Source organism: Gymnoscopelus braueri (assembly GCF_963280865.1).
Source record: "Gymnoscopelus braueri genome assembly, chromosome: 11".
Lineage (NCBI taxonomy): Eukaryota > Metazoa > Chordata > Actinopteri > Myctophiformes > Myctophidae > Gymnoscopelus > Gymnoscopelus braueri.
The window spans coordinates 2689271-2709014 of NC_137613.1; the positions used below are offsets into that span (position 1 = coordinate 2689271).

General features: G+C 41.0%; 2 protein-coding genes across 2 annotated transcripts in view; one reads left to right on the forward strand and one right to left on the reverse strand.

Moving 5' to 3' along the window:
• nxph1 (neurexophilin 1) overlaps positions 1 to 3818 on the reverse strand; it is a gene marked incomplete at both ends in the record, with an annotated part of 94460 nt that extends 90642 nt beyond the window's left edge. Inside the window, one exon of the mRNA XM_080441939.1 lies at positions 3768 to 3818. Within this exon, the coding sequence (XP_080298065.1) occupies positions 3768 to 3818 (51 nt within the window). The remainder of the gene's footprint in view (positions 1 to 3767) is intronic.
• A 2720-nt stretch (positions 3819 to 6538) lies between these two features.
• Positions 6539 to 19744, forward strand: part of LOC308094783 (protein NLRC3-like) — a 293741-nt gene continuing 280535 nt past the window's right edge. Inside the window, exon 1 of the mRNA XM_080441610.1 lies at positions 6539 to 6629. The gene's annotated coding sequence lies outside the window, so the exon portion shown is untranslated. The remainder of the gene's footprint in view (positions 6630 to 19744) is intronic.

The window sequence follows — 19744 nt, forward strand, 5'->3', positions numbered from 1 at the left end:
CAGCAGACAGACAGAGACGATGCAGAGGTTTCGATGTTTTTTCCCTGGCATTACAATTCGACAATGATGCGGCTTATAGGATTTATTGGTGGCGGAATAATTTTATGTTGGCATAGGCGATATTTTTTAAAAGATGCCATAAGCGTGCCTCTTACGTGTAAACATTTATTTGTAATAGTTTTCTTTTTTTCCTTTTCTGAAACGTGTCATATTATCATTGTAAAATTAAATTAAATTAAAAATACTGAAAATTAACTTTACAATTTCACTATAAACACAGTCCAATCAACATAAAGTCGAATTTTAAAAAGAAATCCATGGGCTGTTCTCTAGAGTTTCCTCAGGCTGAAATACACAGAGGGGAACATTTTTGATAAAGCAACAAACAGCCTCAAAGACTCACAAAAGTAGGTTATAGAGAAATAATTCAGCTGCATAAACTTTAAGCTGACAAAACATAACCAAATTATTATTTTAAATCGCCTGGACTCTCTGGATATAGATATGTTTATTGTTTTGTATTAATTCTATAATGTCAAAAGAATTGCAGAGAAAATAAATGTCTCTAAATACTGTCCATAACTTCCTTAAAGCAGAGTAGATGACTGCATATATAATGTTAATGAAAAGGTACGGTAAGGGGTCATGCTGCAGGCAGGGGAAATTGCACTGTGGGTTTCAGGACCACGGAGAGTTCCTGGGCAAACCGGCCGTGATCTCTGCAGTCAGGACCGCGGAGAGCTCCAGTGAAATACAATGTAAACCTAACGCCGTGATATTCAGGACCGAGGACAGCTCCATTGTACTCGAACGCAGAAAACCCTCTTATGAGTGGCATGTGAGAGTATATAGGAGTTGTAAAAAAGGCCAAGGACCGTAAATTCTATACATCTCAGACTAAAAATCAATCAGTCACAGAAATCATGCGCACTAAATTGAGGATAAGACGGTAGTAATTAATGTGTGAATTAACGAGAATACAAATTGCCAGAAGACGGTAGTAATTAATGTGTGAATTCATGAGAATACAGGCTACAAAATCCACACCTGATTTTAAAGTTTCATAAATAAATTTTTTAGGCCAGGGGCACCCCGCCAACAAATCAAACACCATGACCCATGAGTACACGTTAAGTGATACTGTAATGGGGTCTATTTAACATTTTAATTGACACAATCATTTGAATAATAATGTGAGTGAATTAAAATGAAATATGTGTGTGATTAAAGGGCATATAACTTCATATTGACAGCCAAACAAAATCAGCTAATTTTATGAAATGCAAACAAATAAATAGATAAACCTTGTTAATTCATTTAAGTAGGCTAAATATGTGTAAATGACTTTGAGCTATAAACACCTCAACAAACACTACCAAACAAAAAAAATGCTGTAATACAATGTGTTTCCTAATATTGACATTCATAGGCTATACTCGGGGCCAAGTAAAGAGAAAAGGAACATTCTATTTATGTCGTTTTGGTCTTTATTGTTTGATCTTAGAAGCTGTCCATCTGTCTCTCTCTCTCTCTCTGCTCCATGCATGTGATTTAGATTTAAAAACATCTCGGGTCAACGGTTACCTTTCAAAGTGACCCGCTTTATCTGCAGTTTGCACGGGTTTAGAAATATGAATGCCTCCGTTCATAATGATATAAACATTAATTCGTGGGCCAATGCATGTCAAATGTGATATTCTATATGACATACCACTCGTTTGAAAAAAAAAAACAAAAAAAACATGAAAGAGTCAAATTGTTGTGAGAGTTTCCTTCAATTATAATCTTGGTTTTCAAAATAACAAAACGAGAAAAAAAGATGGATAGAAAATTCACCTAAAGTCCGTTTCTACTAAAACACCTGGTTTAAAAGCAACATGCCAAGAATCTTTGTAGTTAAAAATCTAATATGGAACAACAAGGCTACAAGCCCTCTATAGCTACTATGTGACTCTGTGTCTGTTTCAATTCATCACTCAAGGGAATCATTCAATTTGAAGTGAACGGCAGACCTGCTGTGTTTGACCTGAGAGGAGGCTTTTTCCGTTTGTTAGGGCGCCCCCATGAGACCGTTTCTATGAATAGCAGCACAGATAGACAGACAGGCTGGCAGTTAAAGTTTAACAGATAGATTCACTTGGTTATATGTCTGTGGTCATGTTTTCACTTTGCTTAAAATGCTGTTGCTTATATTCTTTAAAACAGTGGTTCTCAACCTGTGGGGTCCGGGGGGGGGGGGCGGGGGTTCCAGCTAAATGTGTTAATATAGCATCACATTCATTTTAACCACTTCAACCTTTTATACTTTGGCTATTCAAAAAATAGCAGATCTACAAGCTCATAGCGCGGCACCGAGTGCCGCGCTATGAGCTTGTAGATCTGCTATTTTTTTGAAAAATCGTGAAAATGTGTGCAAATGTTTGAATAATATAGTATTTTTTAAAAGCGAACATTTTTAAACTCAAACCTTTGCTTCTGGGGGGTCCCTGGAACACAAATATGTTGAGATGGGGGTCCGCGGCCAAATACATATCATTTTGGGGGTCCTTGACATGAAAAAGTTTGAGAACCACTGCTTTCAACAGCATCTATACGCAGATATGTGGCTTTGTTTCTCGGAGCGAAAACGCTGGGTTTTCCTGGGAATGTTGATGGAACATCCTCCAACACGGGATGCCGCTTCTCAGCAGGTTATTACGCAGTGGGTTTATTATATATATGATTACGCTCAGTACGAGTTTATACAGACCATGTGTCACGGAAAGTGACCTTAAAATGTTTAATTTGATCCTTAAATAAATCACATTGCTGCTTCTATTGCTCAGCGTGTCTGCCTGCGTTTTGAGGCTGAGATCAAAGGCTCGTAATATGAATAAAGCTTTAGTCGATGCGGTGAGATTTTACGCAAGGTTTAAAACACACACACATATATATATATATATATATATATATATATATATATATATATATATATATATATATATATATATATATATATATATATATAAAACCATGGCAGAAGTATTTGAGAAAATGGACACAGTGACGGATAAATGACCCAGTATAAAATACCCAGTATAAAATACCCAGTGGTGTGACAGTGATACAATGTGTATTAAAGGGGGGTCTAAATGAGAAGAAGAGGATAACGTCCTTTCCTCCTCCTCCACATTGTGCGAGTGCTCTGATCTCCTCTGCCTTTTTTAAAGTCTACATTCCCGCTGATCCTAGAAGCACATATACAGGATAGTTCCGTTGAACTAAGTGTAAATATATGGTGTGGTCCGTCAGGACCATGGGGAGTTCCAGCGCCAACCCGACGTGATCCCGGTCAGGACCACGGAGCCCAGTCAGGACCACGGAGAGCGCCGTTGAAATACACCTTTTAAAACATGTGCATCTCCTCTGAGGCACCCGGTTGGTCTCTGTGATTTTACTCTGGTGTTTAAATGCACTTGAAGAGATGAATGGATGAATTACACTCACCAGGTAGAGATGAATGGATGAAGGTAAACTAACTCACTGAAGGTAAACTAACTCACCAGGTACAGATGAATAGAGATGAGTGGATGACGGTAAACTAACTCACCAGGTAGGCTACAGATGAATAGAGATGAATGGATGAATTAAACTCACCAGGTAGAGATGAGTGGATGAAGGTAAACTAACTCACCAGGTACAGATGAATAGAGATGAGTGGATGAAGGTAAACTAACTCACCAGGTACAGATGAATAGAGATGAGTGGATGAAGGTAAACTAACTCACCAGGTACAGAGGAGTGAGGAACAACACGGCACAGCAGCAGGTCACCTGCATCCTCCAAAAAGATCTAAACAAAACTTCCCACAGATTTCTCCTTCCTTTCGCGCAGCTGGTTCTCTCGTCTCTCTAGCGGACCATAAATCCACTCCTCGGTGCGATCCGGATCCCCCTCCCTGTTATAGCTTCACAGGACGGTGGTCGAGGAGAAGGAGACCCCCAGCAGCCGAGACACGCAGGACAGGAGAACTCTGATGCACCCCATCATGACCACATGGAGGAGGAGGACGAGATGATGGATGACACTTTGGAGACGGAGGAACGCGACGAGGAGGACGCAGGGAGAAGAAACGGGCTGTTATTGCGTGAGAATTAATCCACAGATGAAAAGTGAAGCTCTTGTCATCATAGTTCAGAAGAGGACGGGTTGGATGGGTTTGGTTTCTGGTTCTGGTTGGAGGTTGAGGAGGGGTCTGAATCGTGATGATTTGATTGGATCGTCTGGGTTTCTCTTCTCCTCTCCTACGCACTATAAGTTGCCTCTGAGTCTCTCCTCCTCCGGTCCTTTGTGTGGAGAATGGAGACACAGTGGAGGTGATTCTATACTGATGAATGAACAGACTGGAGCTCCATACAGCGGGCAGGCTGCGCTGCTCTCTCTCTCTCTCTCTCTCTCTCTCTCTCTCTCTCTCTCTCTCTCTCTCTCTCTCTCTCTCTCTCTCTCTCTCTCTCTCTCTCTCTCTCTCTCTCTCTCTCTCTGTGTGTGTGTGTGTGTGTGTGTGTGTGTGTGTGTGTGTGTGTGTGTGTGTGTGTGTGTGTGTGTGTGTGTGTGTGTGTGTGTGTGTGTGTGTCTCTCTCTCTTATAACACTATTTTAAACGCTATTATTCTAGTGATGAACAGACTGTAGCTCTCTATACAGAAGGCAGGGCGCGCTGCTCTCTAACACTGTCTAGTAGCCCCTCTCTCTCTCTCTCTCTCTCTCTCTCTCTCTCTCTCTCTCTCTCTCTCTCTCTCTCTCTCTCTCTCTCTCTCTCTCTCAAATTGTGTGTCGTTGCAGCTTTTGTTCGGCCTTTGAAACTGATTATTCACCAATAGACACACATACACACACATAGACACACACACAGACAGACTCATTGTTGCTGTTGGAGGGTTTTGTTGTGACTCAAAGTCGGTGCCAAGTTGATGAGCAGAGCAATCAGAAGGCACACAAAACACCTGTGTAGTGTAGTGCATGTGTGCAAGCATCTGTGTGCTTGTGTGCGTGTGTGCGTGCGTGCGTGCGTGTGTGCTTGCATTTGTGCGTGCGTATGACTGCAGTCAGCTACTGTACACAGCACAATGCTCATGCAGTTTACAAAAATTGCACAAATGTAACCAAAGGTTTTTCTTATGGGGCTGATGAGTGGTTTATTTCATATAACTGCTGCAAAAGTAAACATTTGACTAGGATTGCAATTTTATGAATGCAATTTTTATTTGCCTTTTTTTTTTTAGGCCAATTTTCACCCTCAACCCTGTATGAGTTATACATGAATTAAAGGAGGAGTTCACCTCAAAAATGACTTATTGTCTCCACCAGGCCGAAAGGCTCTGTCACACACTCTGTCTGTCCGTCCTGTCCGTCCGTCCGTCCGTCCGTCCGTCCGTCCGTCCGTCCATCTGTCTGTGAGCAGCTAATCTCCGGCACTGTTGGCCCGGTTGCTGCGAAACTGTGCACACACTCTCCCCGGATGCCAATTCAAAACGCACGCACGCACAAACACACACACAGAGAGAGAGAGGATGGAAGGTATATATTAGGGCGACAGGACAGGTCCAGTAGTGTTTAATAAATGATGGAGCGGGTCTCTCTCTCTCATTGCTACATAGTGTGTCTCTCTCTCTCTCATTGCTACATAGTGTCTCTCTCTCATTGCTACATAGTGTCTCTCTCTCTCTCATTGCTACATAGTGTGTCTCTCTCTCTCATTGCTACATAGTGTCTCTCTCTCATTGCTACATAGTGTCTCTCTGTCATTGCTAGTGTCTCTCTCTCATTGCTACAACATTGCAGCAGTCTAGAGCTGGTTGTCACCATCAGTCAGCCAGCGGGGCTGATGGGCTCCTGGTCGGAATGACTCGGATAGCCTTCACATCCCCGGCAGAGCAGCATCTACGCCAGGATAAATCACTTCATACTGAATAACCCACCAGGAACCTTACATGAGCCCCCCACCCCACCCCACGTCCTCTCTGTCGGGTAGAAACAACTCACATGTCCACAAAACTGTTATACTCATAAAAGAGCACCTGCTGTCTCCAGTGTTGTAAAGTAACTACTGTATACTTAAGTACAATTTTGAGGTACTTTTACTATTTCCAATTGTCTTAACTTTTACCTCTATACTCCATACATCTCAGAGGCAAATATTGTGCTTTTACTCCACTACAATTATTTGAAAACTTTAGTTACTATTTACTTTGCAGATATAAATTATTACGTTATAAAACGTACATTAACCACTTTAGCCCTGTTGTATACCTAGGATGTTTGAATGTAGCCGTCACTATGCGACACGTTGCGAGCTTGTAGATCTGCTATTGTTAAGTCAAGACTCAGAAAGGGAGCTTTGACTTAGTGCTGAGAGCCTAGTGCCAATCCTCTTCCTGGCCCATGTATAGTCAAAACTACACCCCTGCTCTACACTACTGCCCTGCTCTACACTACATTTCCCAGAATGCAGCAGCAAAATGGCCGCTCATTACCTGATCAGAAAGCACCTGAAAATGAATGGAGGTGCTCAGTCATTATACAAACACACTTCATAGAGGAGAGAAGGAACTCCAAGTTCTACCAAAGAAGTTCAGCCCAAAGACGCCAATGGTCGGTGAACTGGTTTTATTTACTTTGTTTTGCAATACTGCTTATGTGTTTGAAATGTGGCTTATGTGTTCATGTTTAACTGGTTAAGTTTAAATTAAGGAACACATTAAGTATAGCATTGTCCTCTTTTTGTGTTTGGAAAGAAAAGTATGAAATGCAAAATAATACACAGTTAAAAAGGTTAATAATTCTGTTACTTATTTAAAAATTTAAATGTATAAAATTCATGAAAGTACCATGGTTTATTTGAGTTAAGACTACTAAAATGTGGAATTCATGAATTTGCCATGTTAAAAAAGGCTTAAAATGCTAAGTGAAAAAGAGCTGATATACAAGCTTGTGGATCAGCTATTTTTCCTAAGATGTCTTTATTTCATTTAAAGGACTTAAATGGTTGATTCATTTAGACTGGTTAATTCATTTAAAATGTTTGATTACACATATTGACTTTAATAACTTGTTTAAGGCATGAATTGGTTAAAGACACTTTTGTTTGGCCTAAGGGCTTTAATTGTTTTAGGACATTTATTGTTTGAAACCCTAAGTTTTGGAGATATGAGTTGTTTAAAAAATACCCTAATTTGTTGTAAAACGGCAAAGTTGTTAAACCTTGTTTTTTCTGTCTTTTAAGGTTTACAACCTGCCTAATGATTGACCAATCAACACAAAGAAGCCAACCGAAATGAAATATGAGAGTTGGAAAAATAAAGAAGTTGATTGAGTTTAATCCCGAGTTGTCCTTGATGTTGGTTGGAGCTGAACTGGGAATGAACTTGACAGCTATTTTCAAACATTTTAGTACTTTTAATTGTGGTACTTTAAGTACATTTTGATATCAATACTTTTGTACTTTTACTCAAGTAATCTTTGAATTCCGGACTTACTTTGTTCATCATTGCAGTATTGATAAAACATTTCAGTACTTTTTGCACCACAGCCTCTCTGCCTGATCTAGGGTCCACGCTGCCTCAACTTTATACTGGAGGAGACGCTACGCTAATCATCTGATAAGACGCTACGCTAATCATCTGATAAGATCATATGATAAGAGTGATTATCGTTACTGTCGGAGAGGAAACCTTCTGTGTCCAAAACTGTTTGGCCAGGGACCCTAGTCTAGGACACTAGTCTAGGACACTAGGCCAGGGACCCTAGTCTAGGCCAGGGACCCTAGTCTAGGACACTAGGCCAGGGACCCTGGTCTAAGGTGGACTTTTATTCATTTAGTTTCACCTTCACCCAGCTGTTGGCTGCTCAGATGGCCAGGATGATGAACGCTCAGGGAGGAGCGGTTAGGGGTCAAATGTCTAGCATCGGTCAAAATAATAATCTGTACATTGAAACTATAGGATACCAGGTAATCAATGAACTTATAGCATCTGACCAAACAACCTGCTATCTCATTTTATTGTGTATAAATCAGTGCTATTGAACAGCCTTTACGTCTGTCTGTGGGTTTCACAAATCTGACATTGTATACAGTCAACATACAGACTTTAATTTTTTCCTGAATAGTTCATATTTTGAACATAGTTGGTTTCTGTCCGACGGCAGATATTTGAACACGGTGGTAAAGAAGGACAAACTGTACAGAGAAGCACTGAGGCCACTTTACTGTCACTAAATAAAGAGCTGTGTTGAAGGTTAGATCATGTGAACACAGCAGTGTGTCTGGCAGTGTTGATTTCCTCGACTAAAGCTATGACGATAAATGTCTGTCTACCTTTTTTCACTGACGAAAACTAAATAAAAACTAAGCTACGATGACTAAAACTAAGACTAAATATATTGACAATTTCGTCAACAAATAAAAACTAGAATGTTTGGGTGGGAACTAGTGGAGAAGAGATCCAGTAGAACTAAGACTAGTGGAGAAGAGATCCAGTAGAACTAAGACTAGTGGAGAAGAGATCCAGTAAAACTAAGACTAGTGGAGAAGAGATCCAGTAAAACTAAGACTAGTGGAGAAGAGATCCAGTAAAACTAAGACTAGTGGAGAAGAGATCCAGTAAAACTAAGACTAGTGGAGAAGAGATCCAGTAAAACTAAGACTAGTGGAGAAGAGATCCAGTAAAACTAAGACTAGTGGAGAAGAGATCCAGTAAAACTAAGACTAGTGGAGAAGAGATCCAGTAAAACTAAGACTAGTGGAGAAGAGATCCAGTAAAACTAAGACTAGTGGAGAAGAGATCCAGTAAAACTAAGACTAGTGGAGAAGAGATCCAGTAAAACTAAGGCTAGTGGAGAAGAGATCCAGTAGAACTAAGACTAGTGGAGGAGAGATCCAGTAGAACTAAGACTAGAAGAGAAGAGATCCAGTAGAACTAAGACTAGGGGACAAGAGATCCAGTAGAACTAAGACTAGGGGAGAAGAGATCCAGTAGAACTAAGACTAGGGGAGAAGAGATCCAGTAGAACTAAGACTAGGGGAGAAGAGATCCAGTAGAACTAAAACTAGTGGAGAGTAGAACTAAGACTAGGGGAGAAGAGATCCAGTAGAACTAAGACTAGGGGAGAAGAGATCCAGTAGAACTAAAACTAGTGGAGAAGAGATCCAGTAGAACTAAAACTAGTGGAGAAGAGATCCAGTAGAACTAAGACTAGTGGAGAAGAGATCCAGTAGAACTAAGACTAGTGGAGAAGAGATCCAGAAGAACTAAGACTAGTGGAGAAGAGATCCAGAAGAACTAAGACTAGTGGAGAAAAGATCCAGTAGAACTAAGACTAGTGGAGAAGAGATCCAGTAGAACTAAGACTAGTGGAGAAGAGATCCAGTAGAACTAAGACTAGTGGAGAAGAGATCCAGTAGAACTAAGACTAGTGGAGAAGAGATCCAGTAGAACTAAGACTAGTGGAGAAGAGATCCAGTAGAACTAATACTAGTGGAGAAGAGATCCATTAGAACTAAGACTAGGGGAGAAGAGATCCAGTAGAACTAAAACTGGTGGAGAAGAGATCCAGTAGAACTAAGACTAGTGGAGAAGAGATCCAGTAGAACTAAGACTAGTGGAGAAGAGATCCAGTAGAACTAAGACTAGTGGAGAAGAGATCCAGTAGAACTAAGACTAGTGGAGAAGAGATCCAGTAGAACTAAGACTAGTGGAGAAGAGATCCAGTAGAACTAAGACTAGAGGAGAAGAGATCCAGTAGAACTAAGACTAGTGGAGAAGAGATCCAGAAGAACTAAGACTAGGGGAGAAGAGATCCAGTAGAACTAAGACTAGTGGAGAAGAGATCCAGTAGAACTAAGACTAGTGGAGAAGAGATCCAGTAGAACTAAGACTAGTGGAGAAGAGATCCAGTAGAACTAAGACTAGAGGAGAAGAGATCCAGTAGAACTAAGACTAGTGGAGAAGAGATCCAGAAGAACTAAGACTAGTGGAGAAGAGATCCAGAAGAACTAAGACTAGTGGAGAAGAGATCCAGTAGAACTAAGACTAGTGGAGAAGAGATCCAGTAGAACTAAGACTAGTGGAGAAGAGATCCATTAGAACTAAGACAAGAGGAGAAGAGATCCAGTAGAACTAAGACTAGTCGAGAAGAGATCCATTAGAACTAAGACTAGTGGAGAACAGATTCAGTAGAACTAAGACTAGTGGAGAAGAGATCCAGTAGAACTAAGACTAGTGGAGAAGAGATCCAGTAGAACTAAGACTAGTGGAGAAGAGATCCAGTAGAACTAAAATAAAGTCATCATGGGTGCGCGCATTTGTCACAGACCGAAAATAGCTGATCTACAAGCTCACAACGCGTCGCACTGCGACACGTTGTGAGCTTGTAGATCTGCTATTTTTGGCATGCAGCTAAGTGAAAATCAGCCATTTCGATGTCCCCACGGCCAGCCAAAAATAGATTTTACGAGACTAAAATAAACAGAATTGTATTCAAAAGACTATGGCTAAAACTAAATAAAAAATTTCTGTCAAAATCAACACTGGGGTCTGCATGGCCTCAGTGAACATTCTACAAAAGGCCAGGAGGATGTGAACAGGTCTTCACACAATAAGTACACAAGTACTTCTACCTTTTCTTCCAACAGGCTGTTTCATTTCATTGCTTGGAACATAAAATCACAAGGTCAAGCTGTTCCTTTTCAGAGAGCTCAGTGTGTAATACTGAGTGTTTAACCCTGGGAGTGTACAGATGGGACTAAAATGGACTCAAAGGGTCCATTTAGTCCCATTTGAAAACGCTCTCCTTCGTGCAGATTACTTCTCCTTTATGTGGGACTATACTGTCCTTTGTGTCTCACCTGCATGAGACTATTTGTACCAGGACTCTACATGTTCTGTTCTGTCGATGCAGCTCATGTATCTGTTACTATATCTGCTTTTAACCTGTAAATGTAAATAGCTGATACTTTAGTATATAGAGTATCAGTGTTCATTTTGACAGCACATTTAGATTTTAGTTTTGTCATTCTGAAAAGTTTTAGCTTTAGTCTAGATTTAATTTACTAAATATCATAAGATTCTAGTCCATTAAATCTACAGTCGATTTAGTCGAAAAAAAAATATTTTGGCGGGGTGGTGTTCTGATTCATACTTAGCTTTGTGCCGAGAATTTCAGCTCTACAAGGTCAGAACGTGTTGCGCTGCAACACGTTCGACTTGTAGATCTGCTATTCAGACCTGTGACACAGCCAAGCATAAAATGACTCGTCTCAGTTCTCCTGGATCTCTTCACATTTTAGTCTACTTTTTATTTGTGGACAAAATTCTAAGTATATTTAGTCAGTTTTAGTCATCATAGCTTCGTTTTTATTTTGTTTTTACGTAGTTGTCGCCGACAACGACGTACCAGTGAAAAATAGGTAGTCGACCAACATGTTTAGTCATAGTTTTAGTCGATTAAATGAACTCTTAACAGCATGCTGCTTTGTTTTTATAACTGCCTCATACCTATAACTCATATGAAATAAAATACATCACACAGTTCTCTGAACATGATGCTGGAGCAAAAATAATCAAGTGAGAAAGAAGGGAACGTCTCCAACACGATACACTGCTGTCCTGTGTTTTATTTAACTCAAATGTTTTACTTAAGTAAATGTATCAATACTGCACTGTAGAAATACTCTGTTACAAGTAAAACTCCGGAATTAAACTTGAGTAAAAGTACAAAAGTATTGGTATCAAAATGTACTTAAAGTACCAAAAGTAGAAACTACTCAATATGTAGAAGGTCCCATATCACACATTTTCACATGTTAAAAAATTATCCTTTGGAAAATATCCGATCTACAAGCTCACAACGCGCACTATGAGCTTGTAGATCAGATATTTTCAAATAGCCAAAGTGTATAGGGCTTAAGTCGTTAATGTATGTTTTACAAACTAACTCGTAACTAAAGTTTTCAAATAATCGTAATGGAGTTAAGTGGCTAGATGAGGACTTTTCTAAGTGGCTAGATGAGGACTTTTCTTTTAAAACTCATTTAACAAATCTAGCTAAGAAAATTAAGCCTAAAATTGGCTTCCTCTACCGAAATAGATCTTGCTTTTCTCAAGAAAATAGAAAGAGGGTCATTCAAGCTACAATCATGCCAATATTTGACTATGGAGATATTTTATATATGCATGCCACAGACAGCACTTTAAAACCCTTGGACGCAATCTACCACAGTGCACTCCACTTTATTACAGGTGCAGGTTTCAGGACTCATCACTGCACATTGTACACCTCAGTAGGATGGTCTTCCCTGGCTCTTAGAAGGAAGCAACATGTCACCCTGTTTACATACAAGGCACTACTTGGCAAACTGCCCCTGTATTTGACAAAACTGTTAGAACCCAATACCTCAAGTCATGGTACCAGATCTCAAGATAATAACATTTTGCTGAAGGTGCCCACAACCAGTACTAAACTGGGAGATACAGCCTTCAGTGTATATGCTCCATATATATGGAACGAATGTCAAGAAAAGCTGAAGTTAGATGCCCTTGTTTCTTTTGCTATTTTTAAAAGATTTTTAGCTGACCTTATATTGGAAGAAGATCTATGCACCTGCTTGGTGTAATATATGGTTTTAATATATAACTTTTGCAACCTTTTTATTTTTATATGTACCTTGTTGTCCTTGTCACATCTGTAAAACCACTGTTGTAAATGTCTTTTTGTACACAGGGCACCATTGAAAAAGAGACCCTGGTCTCAATGGATTTCCCTGAAATAAAGGTTTCAATCAAAAAAAAAAGTCCAATATTTGCCTCTGAGATGTAGTGCAGTAGAAGTAAAAGTATTGAAAATTGGAAATACTCCAGTAAATTAAAAGTACCTCAAACGTGTTGTGGAAGCTGATCAACACCAAGACGCTGAGAGTGCTGGGATTCACAAGAAAAGGTGTTTATTCAGGGTATTTAACAAAGGTGGGGTAATAGATGCAGCCAAACTTAAACCATCTTCCCATTCGGGGTATTTTCATCAACATTCATCATTTAGTCGTATAGGTCGCCGCATAGGTCGCCTAAAAACAGAAAGAACAGTCCATTAGTACAGAGTTAAAGGTAGGGTATGTAATTTACTTTGGTTAAAATAAGTGTTAAATAGCTCTATATTGTGATAGTACTCATTGCTATAGAGTGTTTGTTCAGTAAAAGGAGAGTCTCCCACGTCTCTCCAGCTCTTTATTAAACAGAAAATGCATTTTCAGTGCTCTTTCCTGATTGGTTTAAATGTTGTCACCTACCTGAAAATTTACTATATTCTGTTTACTAAAGAGCTGGAGAGACCCCTGTGACCGAACAAACGCTCTGTAGCAATGATTACTATCAGAATATACTACTTTAACCTTTTTAAGAAAGAAAACCAAAAAATATCACTTACCCTACCTTTAACTTCAACTCAAAAGTTTGGAAAATAATGGAGTTTGTGTCTTAACGCCCGGCCGTGTCCCATCATGCATGCAGAGGAAGAGTAAGCCTTACTGAGCTGAGGTGAGCTTCAGCATTTTATGGCCCAATGCAGGCTGATCAGAACCCAGGTGTCCTTACTTGGTGATCAGACACAGCAGTCATCATTTTGGGGTGATCGAGGAGGAATGCAGGTACTGTAGGTACCGCCCCTCAATTACTGCTGGTAGGTACCGCCCCTCAATCACTCTGCCTATAGGACAGGGGTGATGCAACTTGTATGATGAAGTAGAGGGCCACTATATTGTCACACTCACTCCAGAGGGACACATTTCATATACTGTCGGGCAGACACCTCTTATCTCTGTATTTTAACTTTTTTTTCCTCGCAATGAATGCCCTACTTCGTCATTCTATACTGTCACACAAAAGTAGCAAAAATAGCCGATCAACAAGCTCAAGACGCGTCGCAGTGCGACACGTTTTGAGCTTGTAGATCTGCTATTTTTGCTACTTTTGCTGCTTTTGCTACTTTTGTTGAATTATTTGTGGCTATTTCTTAATTGGAATCCTGATAAGTAACTTTTTAATTTAATTTCAAATGCATTCAGTATACTGGGACCGGGTTAACACAAAGGATTCTTCCAGAGTGCCATTGAGGACACATGGTGGCATTGAGGACACATGGTGGCATTGAGGACACATGGTGGCATTGAGGACACATGGTGGCATTGAGGACACATGGTGGCATTGAGGACACATGGTGGCATTGAGGACACATGGTGGCATTGAGGACACATGGTGGCATTGTGTGGAGGAAATGACAGGGTGGCACAACACTTCCTAATAGATCCTCATTGGACCGCAGAGGAAGAGGAGGGGCAGGAGGTAGAGAGACAAGAGCGACACACAGAGAGAGAGAGAGAGAGAGAGAGAGAGAGAGAGGGGAAGAGGATGATTGCCCACAGCTGAGTGACGTTGGCACAGGCGTGCGGGCAGCGCCAGCGTATACGTGGCATCGTCATCCGGTGTCATGATGAATACGCCAGCGGCTAGCTGGGCTAGGCTGGCATGGGCTCCATGCCAGCCCGGACGGACGGGTGGGTGGGTGGCGAGGGGTGCAGATGTTACAGGAGGAGAGAGGACCCCTCGGGCGGCGTCACTGACGTGCGGGGCGATGGCAGGCAGGCGTTTCTATGGCAACCAGCCCAGCTAGATGCCATCTGAAGTGCCACTCACACAGCCTGACCGCAGCCTGGCGGCGGAGCCACACCGGCTTCTTTGACCAATGAGGGCCGGCCGGGGCCGCTCTTCAAACCGCGCGCGCGTGTGTGTGTGTGTGTGTGTGTGTGTGTGTGTGTGTGTGTGTGTGTGTGTGTGCGTGTGCGTGTGCACTTGTGTAGCTCAGCTCCACTGATCATGTTCAACCCAGATTTGGCTCAACTAAGGGTATGAACTCGTTCTCATGCTATTCAGCAAAAATGTGGAATGCCCTACCAAAAGGAGTAAAGGAGTGTAAAACCCTACTCACTTTCAAAACTGCCCTAAAGATACACCTTCAGGAGGCTGCAATTCGAAAATGGCCCCTGTCTAAGTCTTAACCTACCCCCCCCTACCCCCCCCCCCCCTCCTTAATTTTCCTCTTTTGTATATATATATATTATTTTTTTCTCTCGTCATACCAGTAACCTGAAAGCTGATTGTATGACATTCTGTATAGTAGTGTGTATATCTGCCTGCCTCTTATATTTCATCATGATTTGTGTGCATGGGGATCTCATCTTAAACAAGCTCAGTGCTTAATGAGAGTTTCCAGTTTAGTAGACCTTGTATTGTGAATTTGTACTTCCATGTACTGTCATGTACTATTCTCATGTCTTACTAAATAAACTACATCAATCAATCAGTACTATACTTGTGAGGGCCGAATTTGAGAAATAGACACAGTGAAGACTATTTTCCTGGCGCTCACAAGATAAGTGGTTATTCTATGGTTAAAATATATATATTTATTTGGAGTGTTAGGCTTACATTTAGGAACAGATTCCGGTAGGGGTTAGGGGTATAAGACACTTAGAGGTTAGTGGTTAGTGGTTAGGGGTATGATTAGTCATTTAGATCAGTGGTTCTCAAACTTTTTCATGTCAAGGCCCCCCAAAATGATATGTATTTGGCTGCTCATAGCGGCACATATAGCACTCAGCTCATAGCGTGGCACTCGGTGCCGCACTACGAGCTTGTAGATCTGCAATGTTTTAATAGCCAAAGTATAAAATAATGGTCAAAGTGGTTAAAATGACTGTGGCTGTATTTACTCATTTTGCTGGGGACCAACTCAAGGATCCCTTGGGGGTCCCCGGACCCCACTTTGAGAACCACTGCTTTAAAGGTTAGGGTTTGGGTTGGCGATTGGAGTTTTCCCTATGTTATAGTTGTGCGGTGATGTCAGACACAGAAACATTGCCGATCTACCAACCTGGGAACCATGCTGCCCCGCCTCCTTTTGTGTGTTTAAAACAGGAAACGTTTTGGCTCCTCCCCTTTTCACGTCCACTTCCTCCCGGGTGCTTCTGTGTTTTATTCCTACCAACAACAACACTGCAAGATAGCGACACCCACAGTCACAATGCTAGAGGGAGCGTTAACAACAGTTTGGTACCACCCACCCATAAAACAAACATGGGCAAATTCTCCTTCTACAGCACTGCCACCCAAGACTGGAATAGTCTAACCCCATCCCTCAAAAAATGCAGTTCGCTGGGCTCATTTAAAAGAGCCTTAAAAACTCACCTTTCAGGAGGCCAAAAGAGGAGGTAGTAGGCTACCATTTTCCCGTTAGACAGCCGACCCCCCCCCCCCCCTGTTCTTATAGTTTTTTCCCCGCCTTTTTTTTATGTTTTTATTTTTTGTTGTATATTGTGTTATCTTTTTCTGTATTATTTGTATTGATATTTGAACTGTGGTGCCACTATGTCTATGAATTGAATACCAAGGCCCTCATTGGAAACAAGACCGCAAGGACTTTCATGAACGGACCTGTTAGACAAAGTATTTTACATTTTTTGCCTAATAAAATATTCAATCAACATGTTTAAAGGAGAATTCCGGACTAGCCTTTTTCTTACCTTTATCTGATGTTATTATGTCCTAGAACGAGTGGCTAGTAGAACATTTTCATAACTCCATTCCGAGTACATACTGCAGCTAAACAAGTGAGCGGATGGTCCTTTGCACTAAATCGCGTATTTGTATTGCTCGAGAATTTAGCGCAAGGACCATCTTTCACATTTTTTTTGCTGCCGTGGACTCGAGATGGAGTTATGAAAATGTTAGCAGAATCTGTCGAGTTCGGAGATTACCGATCTACAAGCTCACAACGTGGAGCCTGTTAGATCAGCTATTTTCAATGGCGTTCTAAAATGTTTACGTCCTCACAAGTATAATAGCCTAATACGAACGTGTGTGTGTGTGTGTGTGTGTGTGTGTGTGTGTGTGTGTGTGTGTGTGTGTGTGTGTGTGTGTGTGTGTGTGTGTGTGTGTGTGTGTGTGTGTGTGTGTGTGTGTGTGTGTGTGTGTGTGTGTGTGTGTGTGTGTGTGTGTGTGTGTGTGTGTGTGCGTGTGTACAAAAAGCCTGGGCTTGGAGGCTGCTAGCCAGCGCCTTTCATGGTGGATGTGTGAGGGTGGGGTGGGTGGGATGGGAGGGGTTGGACCGGAGTGGTGGGCAGGCAGGCAGGCGGGCAGGCGGGCAGCGAGGGGCTGACAGAGACAAATGCAGCGTCTGTAACGCCGGTCACAGGATGCAGCTGGCGGCCATCAAGCCTTCTTCTTCCTCATCATCATCATCATCATCATCATCATCACAATGACGATGACATGCTGGCTTCCAGCCGACAGTCAGAGACTCTCCAGCTCCTTTATGAAGGCTCTGAATACATTATGAAGCTTCTAAACAAACACACAGAGAGAGAGAAGAGGCACATGTGGGGCTGTTTGGGAGAAGTTTGGATTTGGCACACACTGGGTTTATTTCTGGAAAACTTTTCTTTTAATACTTCTCCTCACAAGTGGTGAAAGTAACTAAGTACACGTACTCAAGTACTGTACTTAAGTTCAATTTGGAGGTATTTTTTCTATACTTTACTGGAGTATTTTGAAATTTCTGTACCTTTACTTCTACTCCACTACATCTGAGAGGCAAATATTATACTTCTACTCCGCTACACTTATTTTAAAACTTTAGTTACTAGAGACTTTATAGATTTTGATTATTATTACAAAACATACATTAACAACCTCAGTCCTATATACATTTCGGCCATTTGAAAATAGCCGATCTATAAGCTCACAATAAGTCGCGATGCGACGCATTGTGAGCTTGTAGATCTGCTATTTTCAAAAGATTTGTATACATTTGAAAACTTGTGAAATGGGACATTCTGCATAATGAGTACAATCTACTTTTGGTACTTGAAGTACATTTTGATACCAATACTTTTGTACTTTTGCTCAAGTATATTTTATGATCCGGACTTTTACGCACGCATGCACGCACACACACACACACACACACACACACACACACACACACACACACACACACACACACACACACACACACACACACACACACACACACACACACACACACACACACACACACACACACACACACACACACACACACAGCGTTGTGGTAGCAGTATTTATAGACTGTCAAATGTATGTATTATTGTGTATTCGTCTGCCTCCCATTCAATCTCTTTCAATGCTAGTCAGCCACTTTCCACACCAATGTACTGGACATACTGCTACTCCTGTAGAACAAACAAAAAAGCGGCCTGGAAAAAACAATATCCCAGGATCAATTCTCTCAGACCGTTCTTATAGTGTCCACTTTACCAGAGATGCTTCTATTTTTCATATTCATATTCTTTATTTACAGTACATTAGTATTAAATTCTCTTTGCCATAGTTTAAGCAAGTAGCCTAGATAATGCCATCTATGGAAGACTTCTGCAACTATTTGTGTGTCCTTTATCTTTAGCACATATCCTTGTATAAGACCATTTAGAATTAACCTGACTCTGTCAAATGGAAGAAGCTTGCGACACGGGGGGGTTTACCAGGCTAATTTAGAATGGCATATCTGGCAAAACCACAGCAGCGCTTCAAAGAGGAAGAGACAAAGGATACTAAAGGCCGCTGTTTTGTAGTGGAGAACGACCTTTGTGAATTCGGTCAGAATGAAGATGGACAGACGTTTCCAGAGCTCTCTGAGCATGCTGAGACACTGCCAAGGCCCTCACTCGCTACATGTTGCTGTGAGGCAGGGGTGGGCAACTTTGATGATGGAGAGAGCCACTATATTTCCACAATAACTCCAGAGGAGGGCCACATTGCATATACTGTCTCTCTGTATCTTTACTTTTTTCGCCATTCTATGTCACACAAAAGTATAGCCAAAAACAGCCGATCTACAAGCTCAAAACACGTCGCAGTGCGACGCGTTTTGAGCTTGTAGATCTGCTATTTTTTTGCTATATTTGAATTGGAATTGATTTATTGATTGAAAATGTATTAGGCAAAAGAATGTAAAACAACACAGTTACATTTATAATGCTTTTGTCTAAAAGGTCCGGCCAAAAAAGTCCTTGCGGACTTGTTTCCGTTGGGGTCCTTGAGTTAATTTCATAGACATATATAGTAGCAACCAAACAGTTCAAAAATCAACATGAAAATACAGATAATACAGAAAAAATACCACTATGTACAAAAAAAAGCATTTAAAAAATATATGTACAAAAAAAGGGGGGGGGGGCATGGAAAAATAAAAATTATATACAAAAAATCCGGAATTTTTGTTTGCTATTTATTAATTGGAAAAGTAACATTTGTATTTAATTTCAAATGCATTTAGATATACTTATGTTAACTTAAACTTAAATACAAATACATTGGACATAAAAAAGACAATACAATCTTAATACTAGTCATTAAGCTACTAATATAGACTGAAGTAATTAAAGCGGGTCATGTTTGAATGTTTGGAACTGTAATATATCAGTATTCTGACATTAACCTGTGGGCCGCATTAAGTGAAGGTGGGGGCCGCATGTGGCCCCCGGGCCGCCAGTTGACCATGTATGCTGTGAGGACAGCGGCTGCAACACGGTCACTCTGCTTGTTAAAACAAATGACATTCTTCCATAAGAAACGTCCTTCTTACCTGAGGCTGATTCTAAGATGCCTTCTAAAGCAAATGTA